This window comes from Lampetra fluviatilis, chromosome 11 (genome assembly GCF_964198595.1).
Source record: "Lampetra fluviatilis chromosome 11, kcLamFluv1.1, whole genome shotgun sequence".
Classification (NCBI taxonomy): Eukaryota; Metazoa; Chordata; class Hyperoartia; order Petromyzontiformes; family Petromyzontidae; genus Lampetra; species Lampetra fluviatilis.
The window spans coordinates 9,164,950-9,177,595 of record NC_136285.1 but is presented as its reverse complement, the minus strand read 5'-3'; the positions used below and the strand labels follow the sequence as shown (position 1 = coordinate 9,177,595).

The 12,646-nt window shown below is 43.4% G+C and overlaps 1 protein-coding gene across 4 annotated transcripts in view; it reads right to left on the bottom strand.

Moving 5' to 3' along the window:
* LOC144934776 (FERM domain-containing protein 4A-like) overlaps nucleotides 1–12,646 on the bottom strand; it is a 154,049-nt gene that overhangs the window by 26,399 nt on the left and 115,004 nt on the right. For all 4 annotated transcript variants that reach the window (XM_078860910.1, XM_078860913.1, XM_078860914.1 and 1 more), the window contains exons 11-12: nucleotides 12,066–12,152; nucleotides 4,393–4,469 (exon numbers count right to left, since the gene is read on the bottom strand). In XM_078860910.1, the coding sequence (XP_078717036.1) occupies nucleotides 4,393–4,469; nucleotides 12,066–12,152 (164 nt within the window). The remainder of the gene's footprint in view (nucleotides 1–4,392; nucleotides 4,470–12,065; nucleotides 12,153–12,646) is intronic.

Below are 12,646 nucleotides of genomic sequence, written 5' to 3'. Positions count from 1 at the left end.
TGGACCCATTTACGTTGCTGGGTGGACAGGGTGATTTGAGAAATTTGCACCATTGTTTCAACTGCTTACCACTTCTCTGTTGGTCATCCTCTTTCCTCTTCCATCCGTTCGAGTCCCTCCCTTACCCTTTCGTGATTCCAAAGTACCCTCTATCGCACTCACTCATTCCTGAACCCTTGCACGCCACTGCCATCTAAATACTCTTATTCTGCCACCGGTTTACAAACTATGCCGAGCACCTTGAGTTGATTGCGCTCTATCAAACATTAAAATAGGATGAGACCGACCGGGAGTCCTCTGGATAACAAGTCCATTTCGCGAACCATTATACCACAGCAGCATTCAGATTCTGTGTGTACACTATTATAAATAATAACAATAATAAGGGTCATCTACACTCGCCTAATTGCCCTTCCCTCCGCTTATCCCGTGGGCACCTGGCCTCGGGCTTGTCGCCCGCGGAATAATTGTACCCCTTTCCCCTATTGCTCGTGCCTTGAAATGGGCTCTTGTTCAATAAAAATAAATGCAAACAATTATAACAATAATTTACACTTCTTTGTCAATCGACCGCTGGAAGCAGGCCCCCCCTTGCCGTGTCAATCATGGGGGTCGTTTGAGCATATTTCACCATGCTGGTCAGTGCAGGGGTGATACATGAACCGGCCCAGGAACTGTTCATACATCACTCACAATTGATGCTGACCACGGCTCGGTTCAGCGCATAGTGCGCTAACCGGTTGCAAACGCCACTCAACACTTCTGTGGACGTAACCATACTTGAAAACCCCTTGAAGTATTTTTTTTGTCGTTGAACTTATTTGGCATTTCTTTAAAAATGCAACAGTCAGGCCAAGTCAGCAGGAGGTAATGCTGTGCTCCAGTCAGTCCTATTCAAATCCAAAAGTCAAATCAAAAGTCTGTCAGCACGAGTGTGTCACATACTCTCATTAGTGGCCCTGAGTCAGTGGTGGAAACTAAACGTTCCAAGTTACCAATAGATATTTTGACAAGGATGATGCTGCGCTAGCCTTCACAGCATATGTGGTCAATAAATCTGTACTCGTGTTGAACTCGTTAATTATGGTCAAGTACAATGTTTCAGCTTACGATCACATCACCCGGCACGCACCTGCTCTCATCAGATCTGGGAAGCCAAGCAGGTTTGAAACTTTGACATTGCTTAAATGGAGGACAACCATGCAACAAAACACCAGGCCATTATAGACTGGAGGGTCATGTGGTGGGCAGCAGTGGATTGGCAAACGGTTATACATGTGCAACATTTAAAAATAAATCCATAAAGCAAACATAAGCCAAAGTCTGATATACCTGGTTAGTTTTGAATGCAGGACTGCCAACTAGAATATACTATACAAATAAAATATACTGTTACCAATGTTTTTTTTAATACGGTACACGTGCATTTTTTTCAGAAGGCTAGTTTTTTTAAAATGTAATTTTCTCTTGTAAATTAACATGTGCGTTCGATGTATATGTCACGGGACAAAATGGGTCTCGTGTAAAATGAACGACTCATTTTGTCTCCGAGACTTTCCAACCCATTTTTTGTTGTTATGTTGAGCATCGGAATTCACATTGCAGCAGGGCTGATTGGTACTCTTTCCCTTCCACTGGACGTGGGAAAGGCGCCAATGAAAACAACGATTGATCATCTTCCATGAAAGTCACATAAGAGACTGTTTATCTAAATTAAATGTTTTTGGTGTTCGCTTAAAAAAAATCTCATATTTCCCATGACATACCACGCATCGAATTTCCATTCAAGATCCTATTGTGAGAACTTGTAGAAAGCTAACTCTGGAGGTATGTGGAAAACACAGTTATTTGTGTTGCATTTTTTTCAGATATAAAAGCTAGACAAATGCTGGCACACAATGGTCTATTCTTATGAAATAAACTGTATTGCGTAATGGGGGGGGGGGGGCTTGAGTTATTTTGGTGTTTATAAGCACGAGGTGGCCGATATGTACAAAGATCCCCCAGGTAGCCTTCAGCAGACTGCTGGGGGACAAGTGCTGTTAGTGAGCATTTATGAAAGCCGGCACGGCACACGAGGGGGTGGGTGGCCAGCACCACACCCAGCCGGTTTACACACCGCACCAGGTACTCATTTGAGGCCGAGTCGACCTAGGGGATGCCCATGACGGGTTCAGATAATCGTCACCGGTGTTGGCTGTGAGCGAGAACCCGAACTCGGGTTGCCGGGTTCGCAGCACTGTGTGCTAACCATTGCGCCACCACTCCCCACTTGAGATGTACATACAGTCGGTTCATACCCCACTTCACATGTGCATACAGTAAGTTCATACATACATACATAGACACGCACACACAAATACTACACCCAGCATTGGGCTGTTCCACCAATAATCGATGCTTATAGGAGATAAGTGCAACGTTCTTGCAACCTACAACACTAACATTCGGGGAACAGCATTACACTTAAATTTTGATTTAAAGCTTTCATGACTGCAGGGATTCATATTCTTGGTTCTTTCGGTAAAGTCATGTAGAAGGGAAATAATAAAACTATAAAACAATACAAATTATTTTCTTGCTGTGGATTTCACACCTGATAATGATTGCTTGTGTTGCAGTCGAAACGTCGTGAGAATTGTAATTGTTTAATATTTTTATTCTTTTATTATTTCCCTTCTACGTGACTTTACCAAAAGAACCAAGCATTACACTTATGCCCTTCTGCAATAGTACTCCGTCCCCCCACTTTTGAGACAGAAAGCAGAACCCGTTCAGCATTAAGTGTTCATTGTATTCTCTGTCTACTCCAACTGGCCATTAGGAAGTGTAGGGAGACAAAAAACATACATCTGGTTCAAATAAAACACCGGAGGACCCATGCGAAGCCAATACGCTGGGCTGGTCCACTTCACGCAGATGTACCCTGGCACCGTAGTTTCCACCGAAATATTTCCGAAGCTTTTTATTTACTTTTGGATTCGGCTCTTTAAAACCGAGTTGCCAAAACAACTCAGCGGAAGACCTCAGGGCGACAAGATAAGCTCTTCCAGTGGTTCGGCCTACGTTTCACACCTTTTGTACAGTGTACCATTTAGAGCTACGTACGAAAAAAAGACAACGTCAATCCACTGCTAAAATTAAGGCCTCCCCCCCTCCCCATGCTGTGGCAATCATGGAGGTCGTTTGGTCATACTTCAACATGCTGGTCAGTGTGGGTTGGTGAAAGGAGGAGTGTTGTGGGGTGGGTGGGCAGGACTCATTCAAATTGAATTCGCTCTTGACATTAGCCATGGCCAGGAGTCAAACTCAGGATGTTGAGTCCAGAGTGCTGTGTGCTAACCAAAGGGTTCACCACTCAACCACCTATAAAGCTGCATATATCATAATACAGAAGAATAAACGTCTGCCAATCACAAACTTGCCATCGTCAATTGCCTCTGTTAGTCAAGCCTGTGCCAAACTACACGGGTTGAAAGCCTATAGCTTACAAAACGTGAGCGTTCAAACAGGGCACTGCGGGTAAATAATCAGTGCGACTCGGGTGTTCAAAAGTTGAGTAGCCACGCTCGGCAACTGAAGCAGGACGGCGACCTCAGCACAGCGTTAGAGGAAGCCTCCCAAAGCAACTCCATCATTCTTTTGACAAATTACCAAAATATGCCTTAAACTGAAGTGCCATGAACAGTAGATGTGAAATACAATCACAACAGAAGTTGGACGTACACAGCGGCTAAATACGATGGCATCTCTAAGACGCTGCATCTCATTCGGAACCCGACATTGTAAACACAGAGAATTGAACTTTGTCCATGTTCTCTAAGAAAAGACATTCCAAGTAAACATTAGCCACCTTTTTTTTACTTACAATAAAGTATATTACACATATTCACAACAACATGCATACGGTAAGCAATGAAAACGACCTTGAGAAAAGCATAACAACGCACACAAACATTATTTTGGAAAGTGTCTTTTCATGCCAAATTTGAGCAATATTATTTGCTCGTTAAAAAAGTTAAAGGTGCAGCCCTGCAATTGCTTACTCACATCACTGCTGGTGGAAAGGCCTCCACTATAGATAGCTCTAGACAGCCACTTAGAGAAGGAAATTGGCCTACTCTTCCACGCTCGCCAGAGGTCTTGGACGAGGTGGGAGTTCCCACACTTTACCCCACCACACACACACGCACACACCCTGCCAATGGACTGTGGCGCACACATTGATCCCTGCTGGGTGTACGTAGCTAGGGACATTTTTGCTCACTCTACATTAACGACATAAATGTGTTAAATTGTTAAAACATATATACACACGAATGTGGCCGTGCTTTTATATTAACGTATTCATCTCATGTATAAATTTAATCAACGAATATAAATGTAATTTACCTTCGAGGGTCGTGGACTTCTATAGAAAACTTCTTTTCACGAAAATATAGATTCTCCAGCTGTCTCCATTGATAAATCTGCAACAACAAAAACAATCCACGGGGTAGTTGACATCAGCTTGACGTCCAATGTATACTTCCACCGACGTTGCTTGCATACCACCTTAAAACAAAAGCGATCATGAAAAAATACTTGCAAATTGAAAGAAATGCTTCTTTAAAACACGTACGGCAACTGAACGACACACTCAGCAAGCGAGGTTTCTGTAAATCCGCGGCTTCGATAGGGGAGTCATCCTCACCGAGTAATGCTGACCACCGCTACCCACACCTGGCACTCTGTTTACAAACCGTCTGACAGACTCGAGACACTGCGAGCGACACCACCCCTGTTCATTCTCAGACAACAGTTCTGCTCCAATGAGTCGCTCATGCTGCTTGTTAAAACTCGAGCCGGCTATGTCATGAACGAGACAGCCACTCTACTGACACAACCACTCCACTGACAGGAGGAGGGGGGGGGCAGTGGGGGGTGGAAGGAGGAATTTGTGTTTTCAAGCACACCCACTCACGACAAAAAATGCTGCACTCAAAAGAAAAATCTTCATACCATCTGCCAGCACCCACTGTCCATTGCGAGTGCAAAGCCAAAGATACCCCACCCACACCCTATAGCCTTCACAGACTGTTGGGGCAAGTGCTGTTCCCGAGCACCTATGAAGGCCGATACGGCACACAAGGGGGTGGGTGGCCAGCACCACGCCCGGCCGCATTTGTCTCCCCATTAGCGACGGTGACACATCGCACCATTTATTCATTTGAGCCTGAGCCCACCTAGGAGAGGCCCACGACCGATTCAGACAACCGTCGCTGGTGATGGCTGTGAGCGAAAATAATGGAACTCGGGTCGCCGGGCTTCGGAGAGCAACTCGCCAACCGTTGCACACGCGTTCAACACAATCGTTGGTGCACACGCGTTCAACACAATCGTTGGTGCACACGCGTTCAACACAATCGTTGGTGCACACGCGTTCAACACAATCGTTGGTGCACACGCGTTCAACACAATCGTGGGTGCACACGCGTTCCACATCATCGTTGGTGCACACGCGTTCCACATAATCGTTGGTGCACACACGTGCCACATAATCGTGGGTGCACACGCGTTCAACACAATCGTTGGTGCACACGCGTTCAACATAATCGTGGGTGCACACGCGTTCAACACAATCGTTGGTGCACACGCGTTCAACACAATCGTTGGTGCACACGCGTTCCACATAATCGTGGGTGCACACGCGTTCAACACAATCGTGGGTGCACACGCGTTCAACATAATCGTTGGTGCACACGCGTTCCACATAATCGTGGGTGCACACGCGTTCCACATAATAGTGGGTGCACACGCGTTCCACACAATCGTTGGTGCACACGCGTTCAACACAATCGTTGGTGCACACGCGTTCAACACAATCGTGGGTGCACACGCGTGCCACACAATCGTGGGTGCACACGCGTTCAACACAATCGTGGGTGCACACGCGTTCAACACAATCGTTGGTGCACACGCGTTCAACACAATCGTTGGTGCACACGCGTTCAACACAATCGTTGGTGCATACGCGTTCAACACAGTCGTGGGTGCACACGCGTTCCACACAATCGTGGGTGCACACGCGTTTCACACAACCGTTGGTGCACACGCGTTCAACACAATCGTTGGTGCACACGCGTTCCACAATCGTTGGTGCACACGCGTTCAACATAATTGTGGGTGCACACGCGTTCCACACAATCGTTGGTGCACACGCGTTCAACATAATCGTTGGTGCACACGCGTTCAACATAATCGTGGGTGCACATGCGTTCCACACGATCGTTGGTGCACACGCGTTCCACATAATCGTGGGTGCACACGCGTTCCACATAATCGTGGGTGCACACGCGTTCCACATAATAGTGGGTGCACACGCGTTCCACATAATCGTGGGTGCACACGCGTTCCACATAATAGTGGGTGCACACGCGTTCCACAATCGTGGGTGCACACGCGTTCCACATAATAGTGGGTGCACACGCGTTCCACATAATAGTGGGTGCACACGCGTTCCACATAATCGTGGGTGCACACGCGTTCCACATAATCGTGGGTGCACACGCGTTCCACATAATAGTGGGTGCACACGCGTTCCACATAATCGTGGGTGCACACGTGTTCCACACAGACGCACACGCGTGAGACGAGCGCGTGCACGCGCACGGTGTTCAAGCAAACTGCCTCCCAGTTGGACACCGCAGTTGGTGATGTCCCGCTGCAGCGCCAATAGCCTGCGCTGAATCACTCCAATTTTCACACACACACACAGAGGCATGCCCTTTTTGTGTCACCCGGCTATTCACCAATGCGCTCACATCTGCTGTTGTTAGTGTGGATAAATGGGTCAAATAAGTGTGGCATACAAATGAGCACAGCGCAAAATCTCTATCAAGGGTATGGACTGGGAGTGTAGTGGTTTCATAAATCATGATAAATTGTTAAGATATAATTCTAGATTTGAAGTTTTCGTGACTGCAAGGATTCATACTCTTTGGTTTTTTCAGTAAAGTCATGTAGGTTAAAAAAAGAAAATGAAATAAAATAGAATTAAAACAACAAAAATTAAATTAAATCACGACGTTTTGGGCGCAACACAAGCATCCTTCTTCAGCTTTCATAACATATTCCATTGGCTTTAAATGACATTTGCCCCATTGTTATTTGTAACGCGGATTAATCTACAGGTTTTCAAAACATGTTTTGTTTGTTCTTACTGGTGTCATGTAATTGATTTGCTGTATTTCGATTTAAAGCTTTCGTGACTGCAGGGATTCATCTTCTTGGTTCTTTCGGTAAAGTCACGTAGAAGGGAAGTAATAAAATAATAAAAATAAAACATAATAAAATCATTCTCACGACGTTTCGGCCACAATGCAAGCAACCTTCCTCAGGTGAAAACCAGGTCTGTCGAGGCGACAGCGTCTGAATGAAGCGTCTGAATGACGCTTCATAATTTACAGTTACTTTTACCGATTAAAATCGTCTGTATTTACATGGAATGTGTAAGGTGGAGTGTACATTCAAATCACTACTTCTTCACTACATCCTAAATGCATTGATTTTACAAAAAACGAAGCATGTGTTCATTAGTTTACTCCTGTTAAAAAGAGGACATATATTGTGGAAGGGACGTAACAAAAAAAAAACGATCTACACAAACGATTTTCCAAACAATTTTTAAAGCAGAGGGAAAGACCACTTATCCGTACAGAACAAATGGAATCCTGCCATGTGGTGGCCTTCACTATAGGAAAAAAGAGCCTCTCTAATGCTGCCCATTAGTGTAATAATTACACACCCGGAATATCAATGTACTTTTAGGAGTGCCAGTCACCTTTGACGGTTTGCACATCCAATTTGTCATTAAATCTGCCTCGTGCACTGAACTTACTCCACCTTGTGAGCATTTCTAACGTTCAGCCGATGTAATACTCGTGTCTGTACTCTCAAATCTCCCAAGAACACGGAGCATTTCTCATCTCCGCCAATGTAGAAAACAGCTGATCGTGCAATATAAATTGTTGTCATTCCTTCAAAGGAACGTCCTCCACAGCAGCCTGAGGTGTGTCCTTCAAATAAACATCACCGTGACCTTTTTATTACCGAATGCTTAGACATCATTCTTTTGTCACAGAATTGCTGTTTCATAGCGTCGGAATTCGGACCGCGTCTTTCTCTGGATGAAATAATAATAAGCAGCGCAATTATTCCGCCGAGTGTTTGCGTTGATGTTTATATGCGCAAGAAATACACACGCATGTGTCTATGGTTTTACGTGGAATCAATTGCGAGCAACAATATAAGCCGATGTAAAACATCGCCGCTTGGTTTGTACACGACCGTCGGTGTTGGTAACGTAAGGTAGAGGGAATACTTAAAAAGTCAAAGAAGACGACTTTAAAATGGGAATTTCCATAAAGTTAAATCTACTGTTGTGCAATTTGGGTACTCACCACAGAAGTCACAAGCAATACAAAAAAACACATTTGCACTTCTCCCCGAGACTGCTGGAGCACCACATCAAGCAGCATCTCAGGAGTAATACTACATTCTGTCACCATTGCCTAAAACATGCATTTATTTTTAAGTTTTTTGCATTTAAAAAAATATTTCCTTCACTTGTATTGGCCCTACATCCTTGATTGGTGCGACCAATTTAAAATCCACAACGTACCTTTTGCTAAAATGTGTCCCTTATTTGTTGACTGGAGCCAACATCAAAAATGTGTTGGTATAATAGCAGCATTGATTTATGCATGGCATACCACGCAATTATAATTCTATGCCAAAGATAAATGCGGTGTCAAGATGAATGACCTCAGTGAGAATTGAAGGCATGTGCTTTAACGACTGACTGAGCAGAGATAATGAGAGGAGGACCAGACCAGCGCATTGTACTGAATGCGGCAGCTGTCTTTTCAGGTGCAAGAGGCCACACCGTCTGGTTTAAAAAAAAAATGTTTTAACATAACACGCAGTAAGATCCTCGACACGTATTTGAAGAAACGAAAGACTGCGATTACACAGACTAAAATATCTCGAGGTTACTGAAAAGTTGACGAGACCATCTTCACAACTAAAAAATGTATAATTCTAGATTTGAAGCTTTCGTAACTGCAAGGATTCATACTCTTAGTTCTTTCGGTAAAGTCACGTAGGTAAAAAATGAAATTAAAATTAATAAAAAAAACAATAAAATCACGACGTTTTGGAGGCAACACAAGTCTCCGTCATCAGGTGGGACCGTCACAGCCAGATTTGCTGCATCAAGTGAGGCAAGGATTCAAGATGCAAGCCCTTAAATACAAGTTGGGGGGGGGGGGAGGAGAGGGGGGGGGCTTATCAGAATGTGGTAGCCAATGAATGATGACGGAGACTTGTGTTGCCTCCAAAACGTCGTGATTTTATTGTTTTATTCTTATTAATTTTAATTTCATTTTTTACCTACGTGACTTTACCGAAAGAACTAAGAGTAAAAAATGTATTTTTGTTTTTTTCGGTAAAGTCACGTATAAAGATAAAATAATAAATTAAATAATAGCATACGACGTTTCAATTGCAACACAAGCAATCATCATCAGGTATAAATGAAATAGCAACAAAAAATCTAACCAGAAAACTATAGACAGACATAAGCAGACAGATATCACCCCACAGAGACGATCCCCCTCTCTGTACCTGTGTTACTCTCTCTATGTATCTTGGTGATATCTGTCTGCTTATATGTCTGTCTATAGTTTTCTGGTTAGATTTTTTGTTGCTATTTCATTTATACCTGATGATGATTGCTTGTGTTGCAATCGAAACGTCGTATGCTATTATTTAATTTATTATTTTATCTTTATACGTGACTTTACCGAAAAAAACAAAGAATAATTCCTGCAGTCATGAAAGCTCCAAAATTAAGAGTAAAAAATGTATATATCACACAAATGGAATTCACCCTATGAGACAATCTCATGGGAATATGTGGCATTGGTGAATTCAGATGCATGACTCCCAGTTCCATTAAAATTTGTGGAGGTGCAGTTTAGTTTCATAAGCTTACACCTTTCAAAAAAATTTGCAATAAACATCACAAAATCTGACTGTACACGGGCAGCAGCATATCGACCTGAAGACCTATTTTACTCTAATAAACTAAGATGAAACTAAACTTTTAATTTTACAAGGTAAGACCGAATGAGCTATATAACTATTTTTCAGAAGCAACCTGGCCATAAATGATAGCTCAACGACGTAGCTTGTCATTTGGAAGTTTATAGCATACATACTCTACATGCATGTTTATAAACGTGGAGGAAAAAACTGGAGGACCTGGAGAAAAATCCACACGACCACATTGAGAACATGCAAATAATATACAGGCGTCAGGATTGGGATGAAAGCCACGACCTGCATACCAGGTGAGGTGGTAACATCTCGCCACCATGGTGCCCCTCTTTTATGTGCGGAGTTTTGTTCTCCACCATGAGACTTGTATAAAACATTGATGTGTAACCATAGCGAGACGTTTTCAATAATGCACTGTAATATACTATATTATAAACTGCAATGGAAACATCATAGGTTGAATGTCTTATAAAATGCAGTATAATGGGAATATGAAGTTTATTTATTATAAAGCACAGTAGCAATAAATACAGCTATAGACTTGAAAAACTGTAGCATAATTGTCAGCAGCAAATTGGAGAAAAATGTACGTAATCCTTTGTTATTTGGCATCGGATTTCATTAAAACCTATCTAAGGTACATTCCACTGTAGCAATTTATTGATGTAATACTTTTGTCATAATGGCTTTGCTGCAGAGACCATTAAAACAATCCTAGCCCTAGGAATCCAGTAATTACAGCTCAAGGTCAAATCCCCATGACCTGTAATTCCAGCTGACTTGCTGATGAACTGACAAAGAGAGACGTCTAAGATATGGTGCTGTGAGTGGCACATTGCAGATGCCAAATCAGGATATTGTACATTTTCAGCAACGTCATGATGCTCAAAAGCAATACCTTTTTACGAATCATATTTCATTATTTAACGTCTCGGCAAATAATGGAACGTATAAATAATGGCAGTTCTTTCTGTTGAAAAGTCAAACTCACAAACACAATCAGAAAAATGGAGCTCAGATTCGTTTGATTATTAAAACCAGGACACAAATAAATGGGCGATGGTATTGAGAAGCATTCCCGACTGCTTTCATGTAGCATGTAAGGAATAATATGTACAGTAGGTGTACTACAACGTACGAGTCACGGCTGTCTGTAGCAACAAATAATTCAATTTAACGTCTGTATAAAATAAAGGTGCAGCCCTGCAAGTGCTTGCTCATGCCACTGCTAGTGGAAAGGTCTCCAATAGAGGAAGCTCTACAATGGTCCTTTAGAGCAGGCGTCCCCAACCCCCGGGCCGCGGACCGGTACCGGTCAGTGGCCTGTTAGGAACTGGGCCGCACAGCAGCAGGAGGTGAGTGGTGAGTCCACGCGTGGCCCACCCATTATTTTACCACTATCGTCCGCGCCTCTTTCCCGCACTGCGCACTTGTCTCAGTCACAGTGTTGGTAAGCCCACAAGCTCTAACCCCTAGTAGCCAAAATGAGTACAAAAACAATCGTCGCTGGAGAGCTTCTTTGAAAAGGGGGGAAAGACCCAATGATGACCCCCCCCCCACCCCACCGGTCCGTGAAAAAATTGTCTTCCACGAAACTGGTCCCTGGTGCCAAGAAGGTTGGGGACTGCTGCTCTAAGTATACTTTGGCCTACTCTTCCACACTAGCCAGACGTCTTGAAAGAGGTTGGAGTACCCACGCTTTACCCCCCACACCTGGTTGATTAACTCCTGAGTGGACAGGGGCTGCGGATTTTCAGAAACTCATCTGCCACGCTAGGTGTGCTAACCATTGCACCACTGCAGCATCCCGTGCGTAGACACATGTAGACATTTTTAGAACAAGCCTAAATCTCCTGAAACATTTCTCTCATCTCCGTATCCCTCTTCGTCAGTTTTCTTTGGACTTTTAAAGAGAAACAAAATGTGCTTTCACCGTGTCTTTGGGAAATCATAAAAGGACACACCTGCCTGGGCTTTAGCTTGTCCTGGAAGTCGTATTGCGAAATTCCTTTGTTGCTCAGTCCAAGCCACCAGGGCAGCCCTTTTTTATCCTGCCAGACAAGACAATTATAACAATGTTAACACATACACAGCTCGGTTAATGATACATATTTTACTGACCATTGCTTTGAAAGATATTGGAGTCGAAATAATCATCTGGTGGGGTTAAATATGCAAATAAGAAATCAGCTGCAGGTTACATGCAGGCTGCTTCTACACAATGTACGTAATAAATCAATAACTAATATTTACTACACTAATATTACAATAATTAATATTAACTACACCCCTGTACAAAGTGTCATGAAGGAAGATGGCATAATTGACTGATTTTCTTCATCTAATCAGTGGATAGTGTGGATTTATTTGCAGCGCTTTGTCAATCCAAATCTGGATTAATGCCTTGACCCATGCAGTGTCAGTCCTGCAGGTTTTTGACAATAACTTTACCACGCAAGTCAATGTGGGTTTGTAAAATCAGTGGCCCGGGACTTGTTTAGATATACCTGGCCACTGAAGTCAGCCGCGTCTGACAATCAGTTCA